At 39.0% G+C, this 25,750-nt stretch overlaps 1 protein-coding gene across 2 annotated transcripts in view; it reads left to right on the forward strand.

Moving 5' to 3' along the window:
• The window catches only part of DIPK1A (divergent protein kinase domain 1A), a 119,928-nt gene that overhangs the window by 66,925 nt on the left and 27,253 nt on the right, over positions 1-25,750 (forward strand). For both annotated transcript variants that reach the window (XM_005542713.5, XM_015452525.4), the window contains exon 2: positions 17,962-18,096. In XM_005542713.5, coding sequence (XP_005542770.1) covers positions 17,962-18,096 — 135 coding nt within the window. The remainder of the gene's footprint in view (positions 1-17,961; positions 18,097-25,750) is intronic.

Genomic DNA, 25,750 nt, shown 5'->3' on the forward strand with positions numbered 1-25,750 from the left:
GATATACAAAACAACCAGAAAACAATTAATAAAATGAAGAAGCAAGTTCCTCCCTATCAATAATAAGCTTTAATAGAAACAGATTAAATCCCCCACTTAAAAAGTATAGACTGGCTGAATGGATGAAAAAACCATTACCCAGCTATATGCTGCCTGCAAGAAACTCACTTCAGTTGTAAAGACACATATAGACTGACAGTGAAGGGATGGAAAATGATATTTCACACAAATGGAACCTAAAAGTGAGCAGAAGTAGCTATGCTTATGTCAGATAAAACAGACTTTAAGTCAAAAAGTATACGAAAAGACAAAGACGGTCATTACATAATGTTAAAGGGATCAATTCAGCAAGAGGATATAACAATTATAAATATATATGAACCCAACACTGTAGTACCCAGATATATAAAAAGCAAATCTTATTTGATCTAAACAGAGAGAGAAACTCCGATACAATAAAAGTTGGGGGTTTCAGCACTCCACACTCAGCATTTGGATAGATCATCTAGACAGAAAATCAACAACAGAAATAAATATAAAGTACATTTTAGGCCAAGTGCAATTGCTCATGTCTGTAATCCCAACACTTTGAGAGGCTGACATGGGAGGATATTTGAACCCAGGAGTTTGAGATCAGCCTGGGCAACATAGGATGACCCCCGTCTATACAAAAACATTAAAAGCAAAATAGCCAGGCATGGTGGCACGTGTCTGTGGTCACAGCTACTCGGGAAGGTGAGGTGGGAGGGTTGCTCGAGCCCAGGAGGTCAAGGCCAGTGAGCCATGATTGTGCCAGTGCACTCCAGCCTGGGTGACAGAGTGAGACCCTGTCTCTAAATAAGACAGGCTCATACCTGTAATCCCAGCACTTTGGGAAGTCAAGGTGGAAGGATCACTTGAAGCCAAGAGTTTGAGACCAGCCTGGGCAACAAAACAAGACATTATCTCCACAAAAACAATAAACAAAAATTACCAAGGTGTGGTGGTTCACACCTATAGTCCTAGCTACTCAGGAGGCTGAGGTGAGAGAATCCCTGGAGCCCAGTAGTTCAAGGCTGCAGTGAGCTATGTTCATACCACTGCACTCTGTCCTGGATGACAGGGTGATATGTTTTGTGATGTGGTTTGAATGTTTGTCCCCTCCAAATCTCATGTTAAAATGTAATTCCCAGTATTGGAGATGGGGTCTGGTGGGAGGTGTTTGGATCATGGGGGTGGATCTCTCATGAATGGCTTAGCACCATCCCCTTGGTAATGAGTGAGTTATTGCTCTGAGTTCATGTGAGATCTGGTTGTTTAAAAGTGTGTAGCACTTCCCCATGCTCTCTTCACCATGTGACAGGCTGATTCCCTGTCACTTTCATCATGACTGTAAATCGCCAGAGGCCCTCATAAGAAGCTGAGCAGATGTTGGCACCATGCTGCTTGTACCTTGTACAGCCTGCAGAACTGTGAGCCAGTTAAACCTCTTGTTTTTTTGTTTTGTTTTGTTTTTTTGAGATGGAGTCTCGCTCTGTTGCCCAGGCTGGAGTGCAGTGACACAATCTTGGTCCACTTCAACCTCCATCTCCCAGATTCAAGCAATTTTCCTGCCTCAGCCTCCCAAGTAGCTGGGACTACAGGTGCACGCCACCACATATGGCTAATTTTTGTATTTTTAGTAGAGACAAGGTTTCACCACATTGGCCAGGCTGGTCTTGAACTCCTGACCTCAAGCGATCCACCTGCTTTGGCCTTCCAAAGTGTAGACCTCTTTTTTTTTTTTTTAAATGAATTAGCCTCAGGTATTCCTTTATAGTGATACAAAACAAATTAATACACCTTGTCTCTTACAAAAAGAAAAAAAGGAACTTCTGATATTGTACAAACAGGAAGTTAAACAACATGCTCCTGAGTGACCAATGGGTCAGTGAAGAAATGAAAAAGGAAATGTTTTAATGTATTAAGAAATGAAAATAGAAACACAATATAACAAAACCTGTGGGATACAGCAGATTAAGAGGGAAATTTATAGCAATAAACACCTACATCCAAAAAATAGAAAGATTTTAAATAAATGAATTGACAGTGTATCTCAAGGAATTAGAAAAGCAAGAATAAACCAAACCCAAAATTAGAAATAAATAAATAATAAAGATCAGCTAAAAAAAAAAAAAAAACACAAAAGATCAACAAAATGAAAAATTGGTTTTTCAAAAAGACAAAGTTGGTAAACCATTAGCTGGACTAACCAAGAAAAAAGAGAAAATACCAGAATAAATAAAATCAGAAATGAAAAAGGAGATATGACAACTAATAACACAGAAATACAAAGTATCATTGGAGACTTTGTATCATGAACAAATACACCAACAAATTAGAAAGCTAGAGGAAATGGATAAATTTTTGGACACATATTTTCTACCAAGACTGAACCAAGAAGAAATAGAAAACCTGAACAGACCAATTACAAATAATGAGATTGAATCTATGAATTTGTAATAAAATGTTGCCTATCAGAAAAAGACCCAGTACCAAATGGCTCCACTGCAGAATTCTACCAAACATTTGAAGAACTAATACCAATTCTCAAACTCTTCCAGAAAACTGAAAAAAAGGGCATTCTTCCAACTCATTCTATAATGCCAGTGTTACCTCAATACCGAAACCAGAGAAGGACACCAGAAAAAAGAAAACTATAGGCTAATATACCTGATGAACATAGATGTAAAAATCCTCAATAAAATACTAACAAACTGAATCCAGCAGCACATTGGAAAAATCATTTACCATGATTTATTTGGGATTTATTCAGGGGATGCAAAGATAGGTCAACGTACACAAATCAATAAATATGATACATTACATTAACAGAACTGAAGACAAAAACGATATGATCATTTTAATAAATACCAAAAACTATTCAATGAAAGTAAACACCTTTTCATGATGAAAACTCTCAACAAATTGGATATAGAAGGAAAATACCTCACCATGATAAAGGCCATGTATGATAAACCCACAGCCAACATGATACTGAACAAGGAAAAGCTGAAAGCTGTTTCTCTAAGATCTGGAACAAGACCAGGATGCCCACTTTCACCACTTTTATTCAACATAGTACTGGAAGTCCTAGCTAGAGCAATTAAGCAAGAGAAAGAAAGAAAGGGCATCCAGTTAGAAAGGAGGGCGCGGTGGCTCAAGCCTGTAATCCTAGTACTTTGGGAGGCCGAGACGGGCGGATCACGAGATCAGGAGATCGAGACCATGCTGGCTAACACGCTGAAACCCCGTCTCTACTGAAAAATACAAAAAACTAGCTGGGCGAGGTGGCGGGCGCCTGTAGTCCCAGCTACTCGGGAGGCTGAGGCAGGAGAATGGCTTAAACCCGGGAGGCGGAGCTTGCAGTGAGCTGAGATCTGGCCACTGCACTCCAGCCTGGGTGACAGAGCGAGACTCCGTCTCAAAAAAAAAAGAAAGGAGGGAGTTACATTGTCCCTGTTTGCAAATGACATAATCTTTTTTTAAAAATTTATTTTTTTAATTATACTTTAAGTTCTAGGGTACATGTGCACAATGTGCAGGTTTGCTACATATGTATACATATGCCATGTTGGTGTGCTGCACCCATCAGCTTGTCATTTACATCAGGTATATCTCCCAATGCCATCCCTCTCCCCTCCCCCCTCCCCACAATAGGCCCTGGTGTGTGATGTTCCCCTTTCCGTGTCCAAGTGATCTCATTGTTCAATTCCCACCTATGAGTGAGAACATGCGGTGTTTGGTTTTCTGTTCTTGTGATAGTTTGCTGAGAATGATGGTTTCCAGCTGCATCCATGTCCCTACAAAGGACACGAACTCATTCTTTTATGGCTGCATAGTATTCCATGGTGTATATGTGCCACATTTTCTTAATCCAGTCTGTCACTGATGGACATTTGGGTTGATTCTAAGTCTTTGCTATTGTGAATAGTGCCGCAATAAACATACGTGTGCATGTGTCTTTATAGCAGCATGATTTATAATCCTTTGGGTATATACCCAGTAATGGGATGGCTGGGTCAAATGGTATTTCTAGTTCTAGATCCTTGAGGAATCGCCACACTGTTTTCCACAATGGTTGAACTAGTTTACAATCCCACCAACAGTGTAAAAGTGTTCCTATTTCTGCACATCCTCTCCAGCACCTGTTGTTTCCTGACTTTTTAATGATTGCCATTCTAACTGGTGTGAGATGGTATCTCATTGTGGTTTTGATTTGCATTTCTCTGATGGCCAGTGATGATGAGCATTTTTTCATGTGTCTGTTGGCTATATGAGCAAATGACATAATCTTATATATAGAAAACCCTAAAAGCTCTACCAAAAAACTCTTAGAACTAATCAATGAATTCAGTAAAGTTGCAGAATACAAAATCAATATACAAAAATCAGTAGCATTTCTATACATCAACAATGAACTAGCAGAAAAAGAAATTAGGAAAGCAATCCCATTTACAATAACTACAATAAATAAATTACATACATACATACATACATACATACATACATACATACATAAAATCTAGAAATAAATTTAAGGAGGTGAAGGATCTCTACAAGGAAAACTATAAAACACTGATGAAAGAAATTGAAGAGGACACACAAAAAAGTGGAAAGACAGGCGGGCATGATGGCTCACGCCTGTAATCTCAGCACTTTGGGAGGCCAAGGCCGGCACACTGCTTGAGTTCAGGAGTTCAAGACCAGCCTGGGCAACATGGCAAAACCCTGTCTCCACCAAAAATACAAAATAATTAGCTGGGCATGGTGGCACATGTTCTGTAGTCCCAGCTACTTGGGAGGCTGAGGTGGGAAGATTGCTTGAGCCCAGGAGACAGAGGCTGCAGTGAGTTGAGATTACATCACTGCACTTCAGCCTGGGTGACAGAGTGATACCCCGTCTCAATTTAAAAAAAAAAGGAAAGATATCTCATGTTCATGGATTGGAAGAATTAATATTGTTAACATGACCATACTACCGAAAGCAATCTACAGATTCTGTGCAATCCCTATCAAAATATCAATGACATTATTCACTGAAATATAAAAAAGCAATCTTAAGGCTGGGCACGGTGGCTCAAGCCTGTAATCCCAGCACTTTGGGAGCCCGAGATGGGCGGATCACGAGGTCAGGAGATCGAGACCATCCTGGCTAACATGGTGAAACCCCGTCTCTACTAAAAAAATACAAAAAACTAGCCGGGCAAGGTGGCGGGCACCTGTAGTCCCAGCTACTCGGGAGGCTGAGGCAGGAGAATGGCATAAACCCGGGAGGCGGAGCTTGCAGTGAGCTGAGATCCGGCCACTGCACTCTAGCCTGGGTGACAGAGCGAGACTCCGTCTCAAAAAAAAAAAAAAAAAAGCAATCTTAAAACTAATATGGAACTATAAGAGACCCTGAATAGCCAAAGTAATCCTGAGAAAAAAGAACAAAGCTGTAGGCATCACACTACCAGATTTCAAAATATACTGTAAAGCTGTGGTAACAAAAACAGCATGGTCCTAGCCATAAAAACAGACCAATAGACCAATGGTACAGAACACAGAACCCAGAAATAAACAGCTATCTGAATTTTTTTTTTTTTTTTTTTTTTTTTTTTTTTTTTTTGAGACGGAGTCTCACTCTGTCGCCCAGGCTGGAGTGCAGTGGCGCAATCTCGGCTCACTGCAAGCTCCGCCTCCCGGGTTCACGCCATTTTCCTGCCTCAGCCTCCCGAGTAGCTGGGACTACAGGCGCCCGTTACCACGCCCGGCTAGTTTTTTGTATTTTTTAGTAGAGACGGGGTTTCACCGTGTTAGCCAGGATGGTCTCGATTTCCTGACCTCGTGATCTGCCCATCTCGGCCTCCCAAAGTGCTGGGATTACAGGCTTGAGCCACCGCGCCTGGCCGAGCTATCTGATTTTTGATGAAGGTGCCAAGAACATTTATTGGGAAAGGGACTGTCTCTTCAGTAAGTAGTGTTGGAAAAACTGGATAGCCATATGGAGAAATATGAAAATAGACCTCTATCTCTCACCATATTAAAAGTCAACTCAAAATGGATTAAAGACTTGAATAGAAGGCATGAAGCTATGAAACTATTAGTAAAAAGCATAGGGTAAACACTTCATGACACTAGTTTGGGCAAAGATCTTATGGAGAAGACCTCAAAAGCGCAGGCAAAGTAGACAAATGGGATTATATCAAATTAAAGCTTCTGCACAGCAAAGGAAAAAAATCAACAGAGTGAAGAGACAATGTGCGGAATGAGAGAAAATATTTGTAAACTATTCATCTAACAAGGATTAATATCCAGAATATACAAAGAGCTCAACAGCAAAACAACAACAACAACACATAATTCTATTTAAAACTGGACAAATGAGCTGAATGGGCATCTCTTAAAAGAAGACATATGAATGACCAACAGGTACATGAAAAAATGTTTAACATCACTAATCATCAGGGAAATGCAAATAAAATCCACAATGAGATATCTAAACCCAGTTAGAATGGCTATTTTCAAAAAGACAAAAAATAACAAATGATGGTGAGGATGTGGAGAAGTAGGAACTCTCTTACACTGTTTGTGGAAATGTAACTTAGTGTAGCCATTATGGAACTCAATATGGAGGTTCCTCAAAACACTGAAAATAGAACTACCATATGATCCAGAAATTCAGCTACTGGGCATATATACCAAGGAAAGGTAATCAGTATGTTGAAGAAGTATCTGCACTCTCGTATTTATTGTAGCGCTATTCACAATAGCCAAGAAATAGGATAAACCTAAGTGTTCATTGACAGATGAATAAAGAAAATGTGATATATATACATAATGGAATACCATTTAGCCATAAAAAAAGTGAAATTTTGTCATTCACAGCCACATGGATGAGCTTGCGGGACATTATATTAAGTGAAATAAGCCAGGTACAAAAAGGTAAATGTTGCATGATCTTACTCACATGTGGAAGCTTAAAAAGTTGAGCTTATAGAAGTAGAGAGTTGAAGAGCGGTTACTGGAGGTGGGAAAGGGTAAGGGGAGGAGGGGAATAACCAAGGATTAGTTAACAGATAACAAAAGCACAGCTAGATAGGAGGAGTAAGTTCAAGTGTTCTATAGCAATATAGGGTGACTATAATTAACAATTCATTGTATATTTTCCAATAATAGAAGAGAGGATTTTCAATGTTCCAAATACAAAGAAATGATCAACGTTTGGGGTGATGGGGAAAAAAGGAATAGTGTTCCATACTAGATTGTTATTTAATAAATTCTTACCTAATTTTTTTTTAAAAACTCAGGTAACTATTTATGTATTTAATGCAGTAGGCAGTAGAGTAGAGTGAATGCAGGCTCTGAAGCCAGACTGCCTCCATTCAAAGCCTGGTTCTCCTACTTATGACTAGTATGGCCCTGCTTATCCTCTGTATGTTTCTCAGTTTTTCCATCTGTAAAATGACGAATAGTCCCCTACTCATAGAATTCTTGTAAAGGGATAATAGTAGTCTCCTCCAGTATCAGTTAGTTACCCCAGCAATGCTGCATAATAAATTTCCCCAAAACTTAGTGACATACCATAAGCATTTATTTCTCAATCGCACATCTCCAGGTCAGCTGGAGTCCCACTATTCTAGGCTTGGCTTGACTTCATTTTGGTTCAAGCGGGCTATAGTATAACTTATTTTTGTGTGTGTCGGTAGACTACTAGGGATCTGTTCTACTGGCAGTATCTGACATGAAAGAGAGCAAGTTCAGTTGCATAGTTTTCTTTTTCTTTCCTTTTCTTTTCTTTGCTTTTTTTTTTTTTTTTTTTTTTTGAGACAGGGTCTCCCTCTGTCACCCAGACTAGAGTACAGTGGTGTGATCACAGCTTACTGCAGCCATGACATCCCAGTCTCAATCAATCCTGTCACCTCAGCCTCCCAAGTAGCTGGGATTACAGACGCATGCTACCATGCTCAGCTAATTTTTTTTTTTTTTTTTTTTTTTTTTTTTGTACAGATGGGTTCTTCCTATGCATCTCTAGTTGGTCTCAAACTCCTGGGCTCAAGTGGTCCTCCTGCTTGGCCTTCTAAAAGCTGGAATTACAGGTGTGAGCCACTACACCTGGCCCAATTGCATACTTTTATTTGCATCTGATGTTTGCACTTAACAAACATTGACTAAAGCAAGTCACATGGCTGAGCCCAACACCAATAAGTCAGGGAAGGTGAGGCAGTGGGAGAGAATGAATATTTGCTGAACAGTCCAGGGGTCAGCAAACTATTTTGGTAAAGAGCCAGATGGTAAATATGTTTTGCTTTGTTGGCCATATTGTCTCTGTTGCAACCACTGAACTCTGCCGTTATAGCATGAAAGCAGCCTTAGATAATAATGTACCAACAACGAGAGTGACTGTGTTCCAATAAGCTATATTTACAAAACCAAGCAGCAGACTGGATTTGGCTCATGGGCCATAGTTTTCCAACTCCTAACTAATTTACCACATCAGCTCATAGAGTTTTATGAGGATTAAGTATATTAATATATAGAAAGTGCTTTTAACATTCCTCTCCAGAGTAGCACTAATAAATATTGGCTTTCATTTATTGTTTGTTATCACTATCCAATATTATAGCACAATATTGGAAATAATAAAAATATTAAACAGTACAGATAGGGTTAAATAAGTTATGGCATACTTGTGCCGCAAAATGTTATACGTCCATTTAAATACCAAAAAAAATTGATATTTAAATGGATGTATAACATTTTACAGTATGGGTACAGTGGCTCACGCATATAATCCTAGCACTTTGGGAGGCTGAGGCAGGCCCATTGCTTGAGTCCAGGAATTCGAGATCACCCTGGGTAACATAGTGACACGCTGTCTTTATTTAAAAAGAAAATTTTTTTTAATATCAATTTTTTTTTGAGGCAGGGTCTTGCTCTGTCACCCAGGCTGGAGTACAATAGCACATCATCACTTACTGCAGCCTCAATCTCCCCAGCTCAAGCAATCCTCGTGCCTCAGCCTTCCAAGTACCTGGGACTACAGTGCAAGCCACTGTGCCTGGCTAATTTTTTATTTTTTGTAGAGACAGGGTCTCACTGTGTTATCCAGGCTGGTCTCGAACTCCTGGACTCAAGCAATCCACCCACCTTGGCCTCCCAAAGTGCTGGGATTACAGGCATGAGCCTCTGTGCCCAGTCTTAAATATCAATTTTTTGAAGATATATCAAGACTATATAATGGCATAAAAACATGTTTATGTTAAATGAGAAAAAGAGATAAGTAATGTTTCATATGACCCCAACCTTATTTTTCTTATAATATATTTTAAACATGGAAAACAGCTAGGAAAGGAGTATGTCAAATGGGATCATTTAATTTTTTAATGTAATTATTCATTGTCCATTTTTTCTCCACTGGGCATAGCAATCTGGCATTATTTCAATAAGAAGGATGGAATCTGGGTTCACTGAAAACTCTTCTAGCTCTAATGTGTTTATCATTTTATATTCCACTTGTGTTTTAATTGCTTAACAAACTAAGTATTTACCTTCAGAGATGGCTGATTAGAATGGATTAGATGGGGCTGGGCGAGGTAGCTCATGCCTATAATCCCAGAACTTTGGGAGGCCGAGGGAGGCGGATCACCTGAGTTAGAGACCAGCCTGGCCAACGTGGCAAAACCCCATCTCTACTAAAAATACAAAAATTAGCGGGGTGTGGTGGTGCACGCCTGTAATCCCAACTACTTGGGAGGCTGAGGTAGGAGAATCGCTTGAACCTGGGAGGCAGAGGTTGCAGTGAACTGAGATTCCAGCCTGGGAGACAGAGCGAAACTCCATCTAAAATAAAAAAGAATTAGATGGTCACTTTCCAATTTTTTTTTGTTGTTGTTGTTAAAGAAATGTTGTTCTGTTCTAGGACTCCTGGAAATCTATGTCAGAGTACCAAACAATGGGAAGAGCGTATCTCCTCACTGAGTCTCAGGCTGTATGAACAGTAGCTCCTTTGGGACCACATTCCCTGAGCAACCACAGTCCTTTCAGTGATAACAAAGGCAGAATACTGATACTTGGAGGTGAACAACCTCCTCCACCCCTCCCTGGCCTCTTCAGTATTTGGACATATACCTCTGCTTTTTTATGTATCAAGGGGAGATTAGCTTTCAATATTTAATTACCATGTGTCTAGGAGTCACATGAATAAAGACTGGAAAGGAAGCTTCAGAACCCCGTAGCCTCTTTCACCAATCTCACAGAATATTAGCAATTAAAGTTAATTTATTTTTTAAAACCCTTTACAGTAATAAAGTTTTATCTAAATTATAATCAGCCCCTGGATACTCCAAGAGTCTAAGCTATGTTGAAAATTGTTATATTAATAAGCTTGTAAGTACTTAGAAGTAACTACTCCAAGTAAATTTTGCCCTAAAATATGCTTTAGACTCTGAAGTATAAAAGGACCATGCATTCTCATCTCTAAGTTTAGGTAAAACAGAGTTAAACTTTATTTTTAGTAATTGAATCATTAGTGAGTTTAAGTGCCAATTAGGATTCCCATCAAAGATTTGTGTGTGGCTATTGCATGTTTTAGTAAGCACTAGATCCACTGTGGCACCTTAGGCCTAATCTCAGGGAGAAATGGACACCTGATTTGCCCATTCTGGTGGCAGAATCTTAACATCTTAACTGCAATAATAAGGTAATATGAATTCTATTATGTCTATATCGCAAGGAGTGTTTTTGTTTGTTTGTTTATTTTGTTTGTTTGTTTCAAGACAGGGTCTTGCTGTATCACCTAGGCTAGAGTGCAGTGGTGTGAACATGGCTCACAGTAGCCTTGAACTCCTGGGCTTAAGCAATCCTCCTACCTCAGCCTCCTGTGTAGCTGGGACCACAGGCATGTGCCATCACACCCAGCTGATTTTTTATTTTTTGTAGAGATGGGGTCCCACTTTTTTGCCCAGGCCGGTCTCAAACTCCTGAGCTCAAGAAATCCTCAGCCTCCCAAAGTGCTGGGACTATAGGTGTGAGCCACCACTCTTAGTATCATGAGCAATTTCTAATACTTTGGAGTTCTTTATCATGGAACTTGGTGTACATAGCAAAAGATTTGTTGATAGTTATTGAGCCCATCATATACAATGAGAACTGTTTTCAGTCAACTTAGGCATAAATACATGTGACTACAAATACTATTAATGGCTTCTAATAGGAACTTCCAGTTCTTCTCCTCTAAGGCAGAAGAAAGAATCCTTAATCAGAATGGCCAAGAAGGCTGTCTCTATTCTAGTTGGGATGTCCCCATTGCTTTTCTCCTTACCCCTAGACCCTGCTTTGCTGATCCTCTTCTGGAGTGGTAGCTGGTCTCCAAAGAAGACCCCTCAATGAACCATGCCTACTAGTAGTCATTCCCTTATGTGGTCCTTTCCTGTGTTAATTCTGAGCTGGCCATTTCTAACCAAAAGAATTCTACAGAAATGATGCAGCCTTCCCTTTGCTGTCTTGGAACACTTACTCTGAGCAAAGTCAGCCATCATGTAAGAAGTTCAATTGCCTTGACACCACCAAACTTTGAAGAAGCCCAGCCAGCCACATAAAGCTGTTCCAGCCACCTCAGTTGAGAGGTTGGACATGTGAATGAAGAAGCCATCTATCTGCACATCCAACCCACATAGTCCTTCAGATGGCTCCAGTCTTGATCACAAATGCATGAGAACCTTAAAGAGAGAACTGCTTAGCTTAGTCCGGTCATCCCTCAGAACCATGAGAGACAAATAGTTATTTTAAGCCTCCGAGTTTTAGATGGTTTGTTATATAGCAATGGAAAATCAAAACACTTAGTGTTTTTGCTTATCCTTGTCCTTCTGCACTGGGATGTTGAAGATCCCTATGATGAGTTCTTTTCACCTGCAATTGCAAATGCCAACATTCCTTTTATATATAGATTGCTAGTGGAGGTTACACCTTCCTCCCATATGCTCTGTAAGATGCTGGCTGTCTAATTGTTAATTAAAACCCATCTGCATGCCTGCTTTTTTAACCCTGGGGATGCCTTTTGTTTTCTTAGCCTTGAAGCTTTTTCAACATGTACCTGGCCTGTGTTCTCTAAAGCAGCTGGAGCAAGGAAAAGGATTATAGTCTTCAGCTTTTGCCAGGAGAAGTCACTTCCTCAGTGGCTAAGACCTAGAATTGCACCCATCCCAGGGCATGTCTGTGACACATCCTGTGTAAAACCTTTAGACTTCCTCCTGGCACAACAGAGTTGGAGCCAAAGCTGTTTCAGCTTTCTAAGCCTAATATCACATCAGCATGTGGTTGAAATATATGTTTCCAAAGTCTCTTTCAAACCTTCTAAGTCTATGATTTTCAGGAACATTGAATATAATATATGGGATACACAGAGTATCTCCTGCAGTGACTGGCACAGAATGCAGCTCCATATTATGTGGATTTTTTTTCCTTACAGAAGTTGAAGAGAAAAATATACATTTTTAAATATTTATATTCTTTGTATATAAAAGTATAAAGATTACTTACTGAAAAATCAGTGGAATACTCTACAGCAAAGAAAATGAACAAACTGGCTATATGTATCAGCATGGTTAGATCTCATGGTATAATGCTGAGGGATGGATGCAAGTCGAAATAGAATAGGCTTCTACTTGTGTAAAGTTCAAACAATCAACATCAAACTCTGCATTGTAGGGATACATGATCAGTAGTTAAACTACTTAGAAAGGCACATAAACAGATGATTATCATGGTAGTCAAGAGCATGTTGGGAGGTTGGGGGTCAGTGAGGGTATTAGAAAATTGTGGGGTTTTTATTTATTTATTTTTTTTGAGACGGAGTTTCGTTCTTGTCACCCAGGCTGGAGTGCAATGGCACAATCTCAGCTCACGGCAACCTCTGCCTCCTGGGTTCAAGTGATTCTCCTGCCTCAACCTCCCAAGTAGCTGGGATTACAGGCACATGCCATCATGCCCAGCTAATTTTTGTATTTTTAATAGAGATGGGGTTTCACTATGTTGGCCAGGCTGGCCTCGAACTCCTGACCTCAAGTGATCTGCCCGCCTCAGCCTCCCAACGTGCTGGGATTACAGGCATGAGCCACCACACCTGGCCAGAAAATTCTGTATTTTTACCCAAGTGGTAGTTATTTAGATATGTGCTTTATAATTATAATATAAGCTGTATTTATATATTTTATATAATTCTATATTAATATTTTACAGTAAAAAAGATTTTTTTAAGCATCAAGAGACTTGTAGATCTTAGAGACATATATAAATACGTACATTAAACACATATATGCAAATAGATTTTTCTAATTTAAAAAGTAATACATATTTGTTATAGAAAATTAAGAGAAGAAAAATTAAAATTATCCATAATCCCACCACCTCTTGACAGTTTGAGACAACAACCCTTCATGTTTTGTTTATTTTCTTGCAGTTTCTAAAGTTTTTTGGTGATTTCTCTTTCTAAAAGCCAAATTGGGAACATATCATACATGGGATTTTGAAAGCGGATTTTTTTCACTTAATGTATCACGAGCTATTTCTTTTACTTTGACACTTCTTTGAAATAGTGTTTTACTGTGGAGCCTAGTCACAGGCTTGAGAATCACCCCATGCAATTAATTCCCTAGTTGTTCTTGGCATTTTGTTATGCTGTCAGCCTCTAAGCATAAGAAATATGAACCAGCATTCAGAGAAAATGTGAAAATTATGTTTTTTATTGAAACTTTATTTCCTGATTTTTCATAAAATCAAAACACAGAACATGCTCCTGCAAATAAAATCTTTAAACTTCAGATCAAAGAATAATTCAGATTCTCTCTATAAATACAAAAATTCACCTCTTAAAAAGATTAAGAATGCTAAAACAGTGACCAGTAGAATCATATTGCCATTTTTTTTTTTTTTTTTGAGACAGAGTCTCCACTCTCAAAATAAAGAACATTTGTGTATAGAGTAATTTGGGGTAAAGTAAAAGGACTTTGTGCTTTACAAGTTTATGAAAGATGCAGAGTATGAAAAATAGATAATAGAAGTAGCCTTTTTTTTTTTTTTTTTTTGAGACGGAGTGTCACTCTGTCGCCCAGGCCGGAGTGCAGTGGTATGATCTCGGCTCCCTGCAACCTCCACCTCCTGGGTTCAAGCGATTCTCCTGCCTCAGCCTCCCAAATCGCTGGGATTACAGGCTCCCACCAACACGCATAGCTAATTTTTGTATTTTTAGTAGAGTCGGGGTTTCACTGTGTTGGCCAGGATGGGCTCGATCTCTTGATTTGATGATCCCCTGGCATCAGCCTCCCAAAGTGCTGGGATTACCGACGTGAGCCACTGCACGGCCAGAAGTAGTCTTAACTGGCTAAATTTTGGTATGTTGCCTCTTTCTGCCTATTTTTAAAACTTAATGTAAAGTTACAAACAAGAGCAAAGATTTTCAGGTTTGTTTTGAAATAAATTATCACAATGAAATCAAACAGTATTTTAAAAGAAGAAAAATTATTACTATTTTTTAGAGTAGAATTGGCATTTTGTGTCATCATGGGCTTACAATAAAATATTGGCAATCATTTAGTGATAACTGCTTCTGTTATTTCCAGACAGATGTTATATTTTTAAAATTGAGTAATAGTTTATGCATTAAAGGCTAATTTAAGATAAAACGCTACTGTCGTACAAATTTGGCTCTTTCAACCCCACAATTTTTGTTTTCATTTTATTGTGTAACTGTGGTACAGAGTTTCTCAAACACATTGTGGGCCTGATGGTGCTTTGCTGTGGGGGGCTACATTGTACATTGTAGGATGTTTAGCAGCATCTCTGGCTGCTACTCCACAAGATTTCAGTAGCAACCTCCAGTTGGGAAACCAAACACGTCTCCAGACATTGCCAAGTGTCCCCTGTGGGGCAAACTAAGTCCATTTGAGAATCACTGCCATAGTGTATTTACGAAAATTCTTACCCTGCTTTTCAGGAACACAATGAGGAATAAAGCAACATACCATTACCAGCTAGGCACACAATCTGCAGAATAAAAAACTGCTGGGCAGTCATTGTGAATAGTTCAGCATAAATAAAAAGGTCAGATGACATTTCTTAATCAAAGACTACATTATCTAGGTAATTGGTACAGAACAGACCGCTAGAAACATTTTAGTGAGTGGCACACAGGGAAATTAAATTGGTTAATAGCTACAGATGTAATTTATGGCTGTTTCTTCAATCATTATTTTTAAATGTGAGGCTGCAGGATCTGCAGATATTAAAGGACCCATGAAGGTCCTTTTACTACTTTGTGTTATCCCCAAATCACAGCAATTCTCCATGGCAAGCTGGAAGAAAAATGTGTCTCACTCCTTTTGTTATTATGTCTACAACAGGTGATGCCCATGCCCTGCTGGGAACATCATCAATCTAACTTCCTCTCAAAAATGTTTGGCATTCTTTATCATGACAAGTAGTCACTGGGCAATCCAGTTCATAGGGTGTTTTTCCATTTAAACATATGCCAGAAAAAGTAGAAAAACATAGCTATTTGATAGAGAAAAGAAAAATATTTAAATATTATCACAGAACCATTATCACACCTAAAAAAAACTAAAATAATCCTTTACTGTCATCAAGTATACTGTCATTCTTAAAATTTTCAATTGTCTTACAAATGTCATTTTTTACAGGTTTTCATTTGAATCAGGACTCAAAAAAGATACATGTGTTGTAATTATTTGATATATTTCTCTCATTTTTTGAAATAAGGTCTCTCTGTGTCACCCAGGCTGGAGTGCAGCAGTGCAGTCTTGGCTCACTACAACCTCTGCTTCCCAGGCTCAAGCAATCCTCTCACCCTTAGTATGGGCGGGGTTTTACCACGTTGGCCAGGCTGGTCTCGAACTCCTGACCTCAAGTTATTCGCCTGCCTCGGCCTCCCAAAGTTCTGGGATTACAGGCGTGAGCTCCAGGGTGGCCTTGGCTAATTTTTAAATTTTTTCATAGAGACAGTGGCTCACTATATTGTCCAGGCTGGTCTCAAATTCCTGTACTCAAGTGATTCTCCTACCTCAGCCTCCGAAAGTGCTGAGATTACAGATGTGAGCCACCACATCTAGCCTAATATATTTTTTAAATGGTTTTTATTTTTTCAGTTTCCCCTTCCCCTTTTCTCCCTCCTTGTAATTTATTTGTTGAAGAAACTGGATTGTTTGTATTACAGTGTTTCCCACAGGCTGGAGTTTGCTGATTATATTCTTATAGTGTCACTTAAGTGTCACTTGTGTTCCTCTGTCTCATGTATTTCCTGTAAACTGGTAGCTGCAGCTAAAAGGCTTGATCAGATTCAGATTCAGTTTTCTTTTTGGCAAGTCCGAAAAGAAGATGATAGCCACTGACAGTATTGTTGGCTTCTTGCCCAGTGACTGGCAAATTGATTTAGCTAACATTTGCTGAATACTTACTATGTGCCCAGCAATATGCTTATATTTTATAGGCATTATGTCATTTCATCTTATTTAGGTTCACAATGTTAGTACATGTCAATTTCTATCTGATGACCAGACCTCTTATTAGAGACGAGTCATCTTAAATATCTTTCAAACAAACCCCATGGTATATACCCCATTGTCATTTATGTGATTTAATTTGGGGTTTAATCTGAATTTTCTTTTTGCTTAGAGCAATTCAAAAGTATCTTGCATTAAAGGCACTTTTTAATTTTAATAATAAAGCTCAAAGACCTACAATTTTACTGAGAATTCGTTGTACTCAAGCCTTTTGGTACAGGGATTCACCATCTGTTAACCTCACAAAGATATCTAAACCACAAATAGGGCCAACAGAATTCAGTATTTCCTGAGTCTCTTTTTCGTTTGCACTCATTGTCTTCTGCAGGTGCGCTTCTGTCTCATCTCGTTCTGCTTCTTTGCATGCTCACAGTGCCCACAGTATCCTACTGTTCCCAGTGTGAGAAACTGGCTCGTGATTGTAAAAGCAAAACTAGCTTTTCATTGTTTGTTTACGTATCTTTAATTTATTCTGCCGAATTCTCTTCGTAGTCCTCAGTTCTGCTGTTTATAAAACCAGACCATGGGTGCTACAGACTCAAAAAATAAATGTCAACTAGTCTTGACTTCAAGTGTCACTTTTGAAGATGAAACTGTTTGATATGTAGTTGATGGAAAAAAGGCATCAACCAGCCCGAGTTGCAATTAGAACACAAGAGCACTGGAAACAAAACAATGCAAAGAGGATCCTATTGTGTAGCTTTACAAGTTGACATGCAAAGAGTAATTTATTTTTACTATATCTTAACCCTTCTTCAGTCATTTCTCCTTTAACAGTTGTTAGCATCTCCTCAGTTTCCAGAATATCTATTAGGTGAAACATTTGGTTGGTTGAACAAAAGGAACATAAAGCCCTGGTGAATACAATAGGGAAATAGAAATGACTGTAGAGCTTAATTTCTGGTTCTGGTTGTCAGTATGAGACATTAGACAAATAGCCAGATTCTCTGTTCTTATTTCTTTAAAACAAAATGATTTTTATCATGATTTTCCTAAAGACCTTTAAGATTCTTATGTGAAACAGTCTTTTGTAAGCTTCTAGTAAATAGGAATTGTACCTCTATTTACCTGATCTCACAAGGGGCCCAGGGTAGCGTGGTACACGTGCTTGTGCCTAAAAAGTAGCTTTGGATGATGGTGGTATTTGAAAGGTTATACATCTTAAAGGATATTTTGTTCCCTTTTTCCTTGGCAGGACCAAGGGGCTTCCTTTTCTGACACCAGTGCTGTTTGGACTCCGTGAAAGTGCACTTTGTTCTAGAATTGCCATATGAAAGCCTAGAATATATATTGGGTTATTCCAAGAAGGGTGAGAAGTCACGTTCTAGGACATCGAATGCTGATTTGGTGCTGAATGAATGATTGTTATGTTCTTTTTTACTCACAGGCTCGCTTCTCATATGTGCGGATGAAATATCTTTTCTTTTCCTGGTTAGCAGTTTTTGTTGGAAGCTGGATTATATATGTGCAGTATTCTACCTATACAGAATTATGCAGAGGAAAGGACTGTAAGAAAATAATAGTAAGTATTTTAAATTTCCTGTTTACTAAAAAGCCTCTTCATAACACACTATATTTACTACTTACATACTTACTAATGATGTTTTTAAAAATAAAAGTTAATTTGACATTAGAATTGTGCTAATCTTCTTAGCTTTTTGATATGACCCGTTAGTAAAGTTTTCCCCACTTTGAAAATTCCAGTGTTCAGAAATTTAAATATATTACACATAGATAAGTTAATGTGGGACATCCTCAATACAAAGAGGTATTTTTATTTTTTAGATATATATATATATTTTTAACTATATTTAAGTTTTAGTTTATTTCAATCAGATGAGTTTTTTAATGTTTAGACTATAAAAGTTTATTTAAAGGCAGACTTTCTAGAACACATCTTTTGAATAAATGGAGTTACTCTTGAATACCAAAATGTATCTAAAAAGAATATTATTCTGTTTCTATCCTAGTGCTTGGATATATCTCAGAAAAATGACTATCAGTCTAAGATTTCTAGTAGTGATCATTGATTCTGTAGACCTATATTTTAAAAATTTGAGAATTTCAAGTAAATTTAACTCCTTGTTTTCTACTGGTACTTTCTTTTTTCTTTCTTTTTTTGAGATGAAGTCTCGCTCTGTTGCCCAGGCTGGAGTGCAGTGGTGCAACCTCAGCTGATTGCAACCTCTGCCTCCCAGATTCAAGCGATTCTCTTGCCTCAGCCTCCCAAGTAGCTGGAATTACAGGCTTGCACTACCTCGCCTGGATAATTTTTATATTTTCAGCAAAGACGGGATTTCACCATGTTGCCCAGGCTGGTCTCGAACTCCTGGCCTCAAGTGATCCGCCCTCCTTGACTTCCCAAGGAGCTGGGATTACAGGCATGAGCCACTGCACCTGGCCTCTACCTGTACTTTCTAATATAAAGAATATTAAAACACTTCATCTCAGGATTATATTTGAATAATAATGATTTTGGGAGTTCCAATTATTATAACTTATTAAAGATTCTATAGTTATTGAGTGGCTACTCTTTACCCAGGCCAGTGGTGCATGCATATAACAGGGAAAAAATGTCTTTGACCTTATAAAACTTACACTGGATGAGGAAAGAAAATGAGTAATTACAGTAAGGTAAAATAAATAAGATAGTAACTGTTATGGGAACATAAGACGGAAACCTGGAGCTTCCCCAAGTTCTAAGAAAATAAAAACCAGTTTAACACGAGGTGCTCCATCAGTCAGGATACAAAAGCGCGTTATTCCGCAGGAGTGTTACAGTCTCTTAACTAGGCAAGGGAGGGGAATGAGTTAGTAAAGAAGAGTCCTAAGTCAAGGTTCAAAGATAGCAATCCTATGTTCATTCCAACTGGCCATTCTAGATCCTTGAGGAATTTTAAGATAGGAGGTACCTCCGGGGCCAATGTACTGGGTACTTTACATGTTCATTAATCCTTAGTATAATAGTGTACAGATAAAGAACTATGACCCAGAGAGACAGGAGAATTTGCCCAAGATAATGGAACCAGAATTTGATCCTAATTCTGTCTCTCTGTGAAGCTCATACTCCTTCTGCTACCCTACATCAGAAAAGACTGACAGAAGAAGTGACAGTTTAATGAAGCTAATAAAACCCCACAAAACTCAGTTTCTAGCCTTCAGTGAAGGAGGAAACAGGAGGTAGTCAAGTTCAAAAACATACAAATAACCAAAACTATTTGAAATGTGTATTTCTCTTTCTCTAGGCCACGTTTCTCAAACTAGGTACCTTGGAGCACATTAATAGATATTCCATGGATAAAATATGTCCCTGGTCAGATGTACTTGGAAACAGGGTTAAATAAAGATAACAGCTGACTTTACTGAGGACTTCTTAGGGTCTTTTAAATACCAATGTGTGTTATGCATCTCCAAGACAGAGCAAATATACTTGATCAGAAAAAACCATGTCCCCACCACAGCCCTCCAGGAAGACCTGTTAACATCATCTGGTAATGTTACAAAGACTGTTCTAAGAGATTAAGACAAAATGAAATGGATATGCTTTTAAATATCTTGTATTATTACAATATCCTTCAAATGTAAGGCAAATATTGGTATATATTCTGTCATGAGTAAATTAGAGTTGAAGTGCTTCATTACTTTTCACTTTGATTTAATTTCCCTTTAATTTATAAGAAGTGAAAACAGAACATAATTCTAGCATAATTTAATGGTTAGCGTATCAAACCCTGAAGATAGTGAAAGAGCTTTCTGAGTCTAAAATACATCATTTTCCTAAGACTGGCTTTTAAAAAATTAGAGTTATCCTGCATTTGGGATTATGTTCTTAAAATCTATCATAACTAGTAGTACTAAAGTCAGTAGTACTAAGCTAAGATAGTACTAATATTGTATAGCAATTGTGGGATTGGAACTAAAAAGCAAGCAAAACAAATATTGTTAAAGTATATTTTAGCCAGGCAGGGTGGCATACACATGTAGTCCCACCTACTTGGGACGCTGAGGTGGGAGGATCCCTTAAATCCAGGAATTTTATATTGTAGTGAACTATGATCCTGCCACAACACACTCCAGCCTGGACAACAGAGCAAGACTTCATCTCAAAAATAGAATAACCTTTTAAAAAGTATATTTTAAAGCCACAAAGTGCTAACAAGATAGGAGGGAATTATTTGATCAAGATCTGGGAGAGGATAAGATTTTTTTTTTTTTTTTTTTTTTTTTGAGACAGAGTTTTGCTCTGACACCCAGGCTGTAGTGCGATGGTGCAATCTCGGCTCACTGCAACCTCTGCCTCCCAGGTTCAAATGATTCTCCTGCCTCAGCCTCCCAAGTAGCTGGGACTACAGGCACCCACCACCACACCTGGCTAATTTTTCTATTTTTAGTAGAGATGGGGTTTCGCCATGTTGGCCAGGCTGGTCTCAAACTCCTAACCTCAGGTGATCCACCTGCCTTGCCCTCCCAAAGTGCTGGGATTACATGCATAAGCCACTGCACCCAGCCACGAGGATAAGATTTTAAAGAGCTGAGCCTAGTTTTTGTGGCTGCTATTAACTGGAGATGTATGATCTAAAATTGAAATATACAGTCTTATGGGGCTAGGGTAATAAAAATCTACTACATCCAACCAAGGATGGGATGGGAACCCTGGCACACCATGCTTTGGGCTGAGACCTTAAAGGAATGAACCCCAGGAGTAAAGGTAAACTAAAAGAGTCTCAGAATGGTGAGCTGACTTTTATGGTCTCTTTTACCCTGGGGGGAATTTGCTGATTCTGGGCATGGGCAGGGGTCTGAGAAGCAGAAACCTTATATTGGCGGAAAGCCCCTACTGGGGACAAGAAACCAGCAGAGCCTTTGTAGAAAACCAGGGGAACCTCATGCATACAGCCAGTTATCCCATTGGGATATTTGCCAATTCCTGGGCTCTGCAGAATGGGAGGTTAAAAACTGCATTGGAAAACCTTTGAAAAGCAGAGCAGACACTTTGGCAGTCTCACAAGATACAGATTAGAGTTATGAACTTGCCAGAAGGAGAAACCCCAGTGAATACCAAGCTCTCAGTTAAAAATCCTAGAGGGATATATATCCTTGGACATAAGTAGCTAGAGCTTTACCCAGAGCTACAACAGAGCCTCAACTTCAAACAGCCCCTGATTTTGTTAAGGTAATCAGCTACCATTACCTTTGTCTCCTAGACAGAAGGAAACCCTCTCTGGAGACATTATGTGAAAAAGTACAAAGAATGCCAAAAGACAAAATAAAATGACCAGAAATCAAGAGATAAGCACAGATACTAGAAGCAGATCTGCAGATGATCCAGATATTAGAGTTATTCAAAAAGGATATAAAAATAACTGTTTATATTCATGTTCAATTAAATAGGAATAAAGGTAGAAGAAATAGGTAAAACAATGGATAATATTAACAGAGAATTGTAATATGTAAAAAAGAATCAGGGCTGGGCATGGTGGCTCATGCCTGTAGTCCCAGCACTTTGGCAGGCTGAGGTGGGCAGATCACTTGACTCCTGAAGTTTGAGACCAGCCTGGCCAACATAGTAAAAACCTGTCTCTACTAAAAATACAAAAAATTAGCCGAGTGTAGTGGCACACACCTGTAATTCCAGCTACTCAGAAGACTGATGCACAAGAATCACATGAACCCAGGAGGCAGAAGTTGCAGTGAGCTGAGATCACACCACTGCACCCCAGCCTGGGTGACAGAGGGAGACTCTGTCTCAAAAAAAAAAAAGATTTAAAGAAAAAGAATCAGGAAGATAGTATGGAGGGTTCTCAAATTGTTAAACATAGAATTACCTTATGATCCAGTAAATCCATTTCTAGGTATATATACCAAAACAAATTGAAATCAGGGATTCAAATGGATTCTGGCACACCAAGGTTCACAGTAGCATTATTCACAGTAGCCAAAAGGTGGAAACAAGCCAACTGTCCATCATATATAGATACAATGGAATATTAGCCTTTAAAAAAAGTGAAATTCTGATACATGCTACAACATGGATGAATATTGGAAACATTATGCTACGTGAAAGAAGCCAAACACAAAAAGACAAATATTATATGATTCCATTATATGCTGCAATACCTAGAATAACAATTACATATAAAATGGGAGAAGGATAAAGGAAGTTAAAGTGTTTAAGTCCTTACAATATTGCCGAGTAGGATAAAAGAATCAACCAGTTAACTTTAGACTTTGATAATTCAAGGATGCATATTATTATTTCTAGGATAACCTATAGAATAGAAAAAGAGTGTATCATTTCCAAACTAACATAGAAAAAATTGAATAATAAAAGAATAAAAGAGGCCAGGTGCGGTGGCTCACACCTGTAATCCCAGCACTTTGGGAGGCTGAGGCGGGTGGATCGCCTGAGGTTGGGAGTTCGAGACCAGCCTAACCAACATGGAGAAACCCCACCTCTAAATACAAAATTAGCCGGGCATGGTGGTGCATGTCTGTAACCCCAGCTACTTGGGAGACTGAGGCAGGAGAATCACTTGAACCCGTGAGGTGGAGGTTGCAGTGAGCCAAGATCACACCAGTGCACTCCAGCCTGGGCAACAAGAGCAAAACTCAGTCTCTCAGGAAAAAAAGATAATAATAAAAGACTAGCCCAAAAGAAGGCAAGAAAGTAAAGAAAAAGAAACAGAACAGGCAGGATAAGTAAAAAAAAAAAAAAAAAAAAAAAAAAAAAATACATAATAAGATGAAAGATGTCACAGATTGAATTCCCTGGAAAGCAGACTTAGAGACTAAGATTTGCCTGCAGCAAGTTGATTAAGTTGGGCTCTTGGGATTAACATCTGTAGAGAGTGAGGAAGCAGAGTAAGTCAGAGGGAAAAGTTGAACTGCACTGCAGTAGTAACAAAGGCCTTAAAGGTCAACCCTAGAGGGAATTCTGGAGCTGGATGACCTTGCAAAGGTCCAGACCTTTATCCCCCTCACTGACCAGTCAGTGGAAGCAGATTCCCACCTTTACCCCCATCCTTGCAAGGAGGTATCACCTTGGGCAAGGCTGTACTCTAGCTGAGGGCAGGCCTAAAGAAGGACTCAGCTGAGAGCTATTTGCTACCTATACTCCCAGTGCTGAAGGAATAAGTGCTCCAATCCTGGAGAAGGAGATTTGGGTGGCTTACCATGGCATCAGATGGAGTATATTTAAACCCACATATGATGGTAATTACAGTATATTATCAGTGAACCAAATGATTCAGTTGAAAGACAAAGATTGTGAGGCTGTATTTAAAAATCAAAATCCAGGCCAAGCACGGTGGCTCATGCCTGTAATCCCAGCACTTGGGGAGGCCGAGGTGGGTGGATCACCTGAGGTCAGGAGTTTGAGACCAGCCTGGCCAACATGGTGAAACCCCGTCTCTACTAAAATTACAAAAATTAGCCAGGCATGATGGCATGCTCCTGTAATCCCAGCTACCCAGGAGGCTGAGGCAGGAGAATCGCTGAAACCTGGGAGGCAGAGGCTGCAGTGAGCTGAGATCGCGCCATTGCACTCCAGCCTGGGCAACAGAGCAAGACTCCACCTCCAAAAAAAAAAAAAAAATCAAAATCTAGCTATTATCGAGATATCCGAAATATATAGAGATGTTGAAAGTAAAACAATATGAAGCCACTTATGCAAATGTGCAAATTATTGGATGTTTAGAGGAAAGCAACAGATGTGTGTGTGTGTGTGTGTGTGTGTGTGTATAATTCATATAAGTTTTATATTGCAGATTATACCTTTTTTAAAAGTCTAAGCAGCCCTTCCTAACTTGAAATGTGATATATTTTAAATTGGTTTCTCCCATGGTTCAGTTTTACAATATCTGCCTAAGTAATTACCCGGCCATTTCATGAATTATGGCAATATCCACACATACTTCTGGTCCTGGTCATTACTGCTTTGAAATGTGGAATCTAAACTGATTGCCTCTCTCTGCCTGTATTAGTGCATGGACTGTTCTTTTCTTAAGTGGATTGAAGAGAACCAAAGCATATAATAAAATTGCTAATTCTGAATTTTAAGTATATAAATATAAAACTGCATAATCTTAAAGTCATGCTTAGTAAACACATGCTCATCAAAGGATTACAGTATCCTGTGTATAACCTTTGAACAGATTCCCTTCAAAATCTTCAGTCAATTTCATCTTTGTGAACTAAGGAAGATTATAAAGAGGCACAGAAGATCCAAAAGAGGTTCCACAGATATTATTTGCTTAAGTTTTAAGTTTTAAAGTGTGGGTTCTTTTATTCTCTTTAAAAGTTGGCAAAATCTTTCCTTTCACTTATTTTTCCTATTCTTTATAATTTAACCAGCACCAGGCATGGTGGCTCACATCTGTAATCCTAGCATTTTAGGAGGCCAAGGTGGGAGGAATACTTGAGGCCAGGAGTTTAAGACCAGCTGGGCAACATAGTGAGAATCCATCTCTACAAAAAAATAAAAAATTAGCTGGGCACGGTGGCATGCACCTGTAGTCCCAGCTACTTGGAGGTTGAGGTGAGAGGATCACTAGAGCAAAAGAGGTCGAGGCTGCAGTGAGCCATGATAGCACCACTACACTCCAGCCTGGGCAACAGAATGAGACCCAGTATCAAAATAATAATAATTATTATTATTATTTAATATTTATTTTCAAGGTAACTACTGTCGTATAGCAATAATATTAAAAGTATAATCCATTTTAGAAGAGGTATCTATCAGTCAGTTAAATATTTATTGAACATCTACATCTAAGTTATTTTTCTAGGTGCTAGGCATATTGTGGTAAGCAAGACAGAATTCATGCCTTAAGGAGCTTTTTCTTCTTTTTTTTTGAGATGGAGTCTCACTCTGTCACCCAGCCTGGAGTGCAGTGGCATGATCTCAGTTCACTGCAACCTCCGTCTCCCGGGTTCAAGCAATTCTCCTGCCTCAGCCTCCCTAGTAACTGGGAGTACAGGCATCCGTCACCACACCCTGCGAATTTTTGTGGTTTTAGTAGAGACAAGGTTTCACCATGTTGGCCAGGCTGGTCTCGAACTCCTGACCTCAGGTGATCCACCTGCCTCGGCCTCCAAAAGTGCTGGGATTATAGGTGTGAGCCACCACATCCAGCCAAGGAGCTTACATTCTTATTGTGGAATGTGTATAATAAAAA

This window comes from Macaca fascicularis, chromosome 1, assembly GCF_037993035.2.
Source record: "Macaca fascicularis isolate 582-1 chromosome 1, T2T-MFA8v1.1".
NCBI lineage: Eukaryota > Metazoa > Chordata > Mammalia > Primates > Cercopithecidae > Macaca > Macaca fascicularis.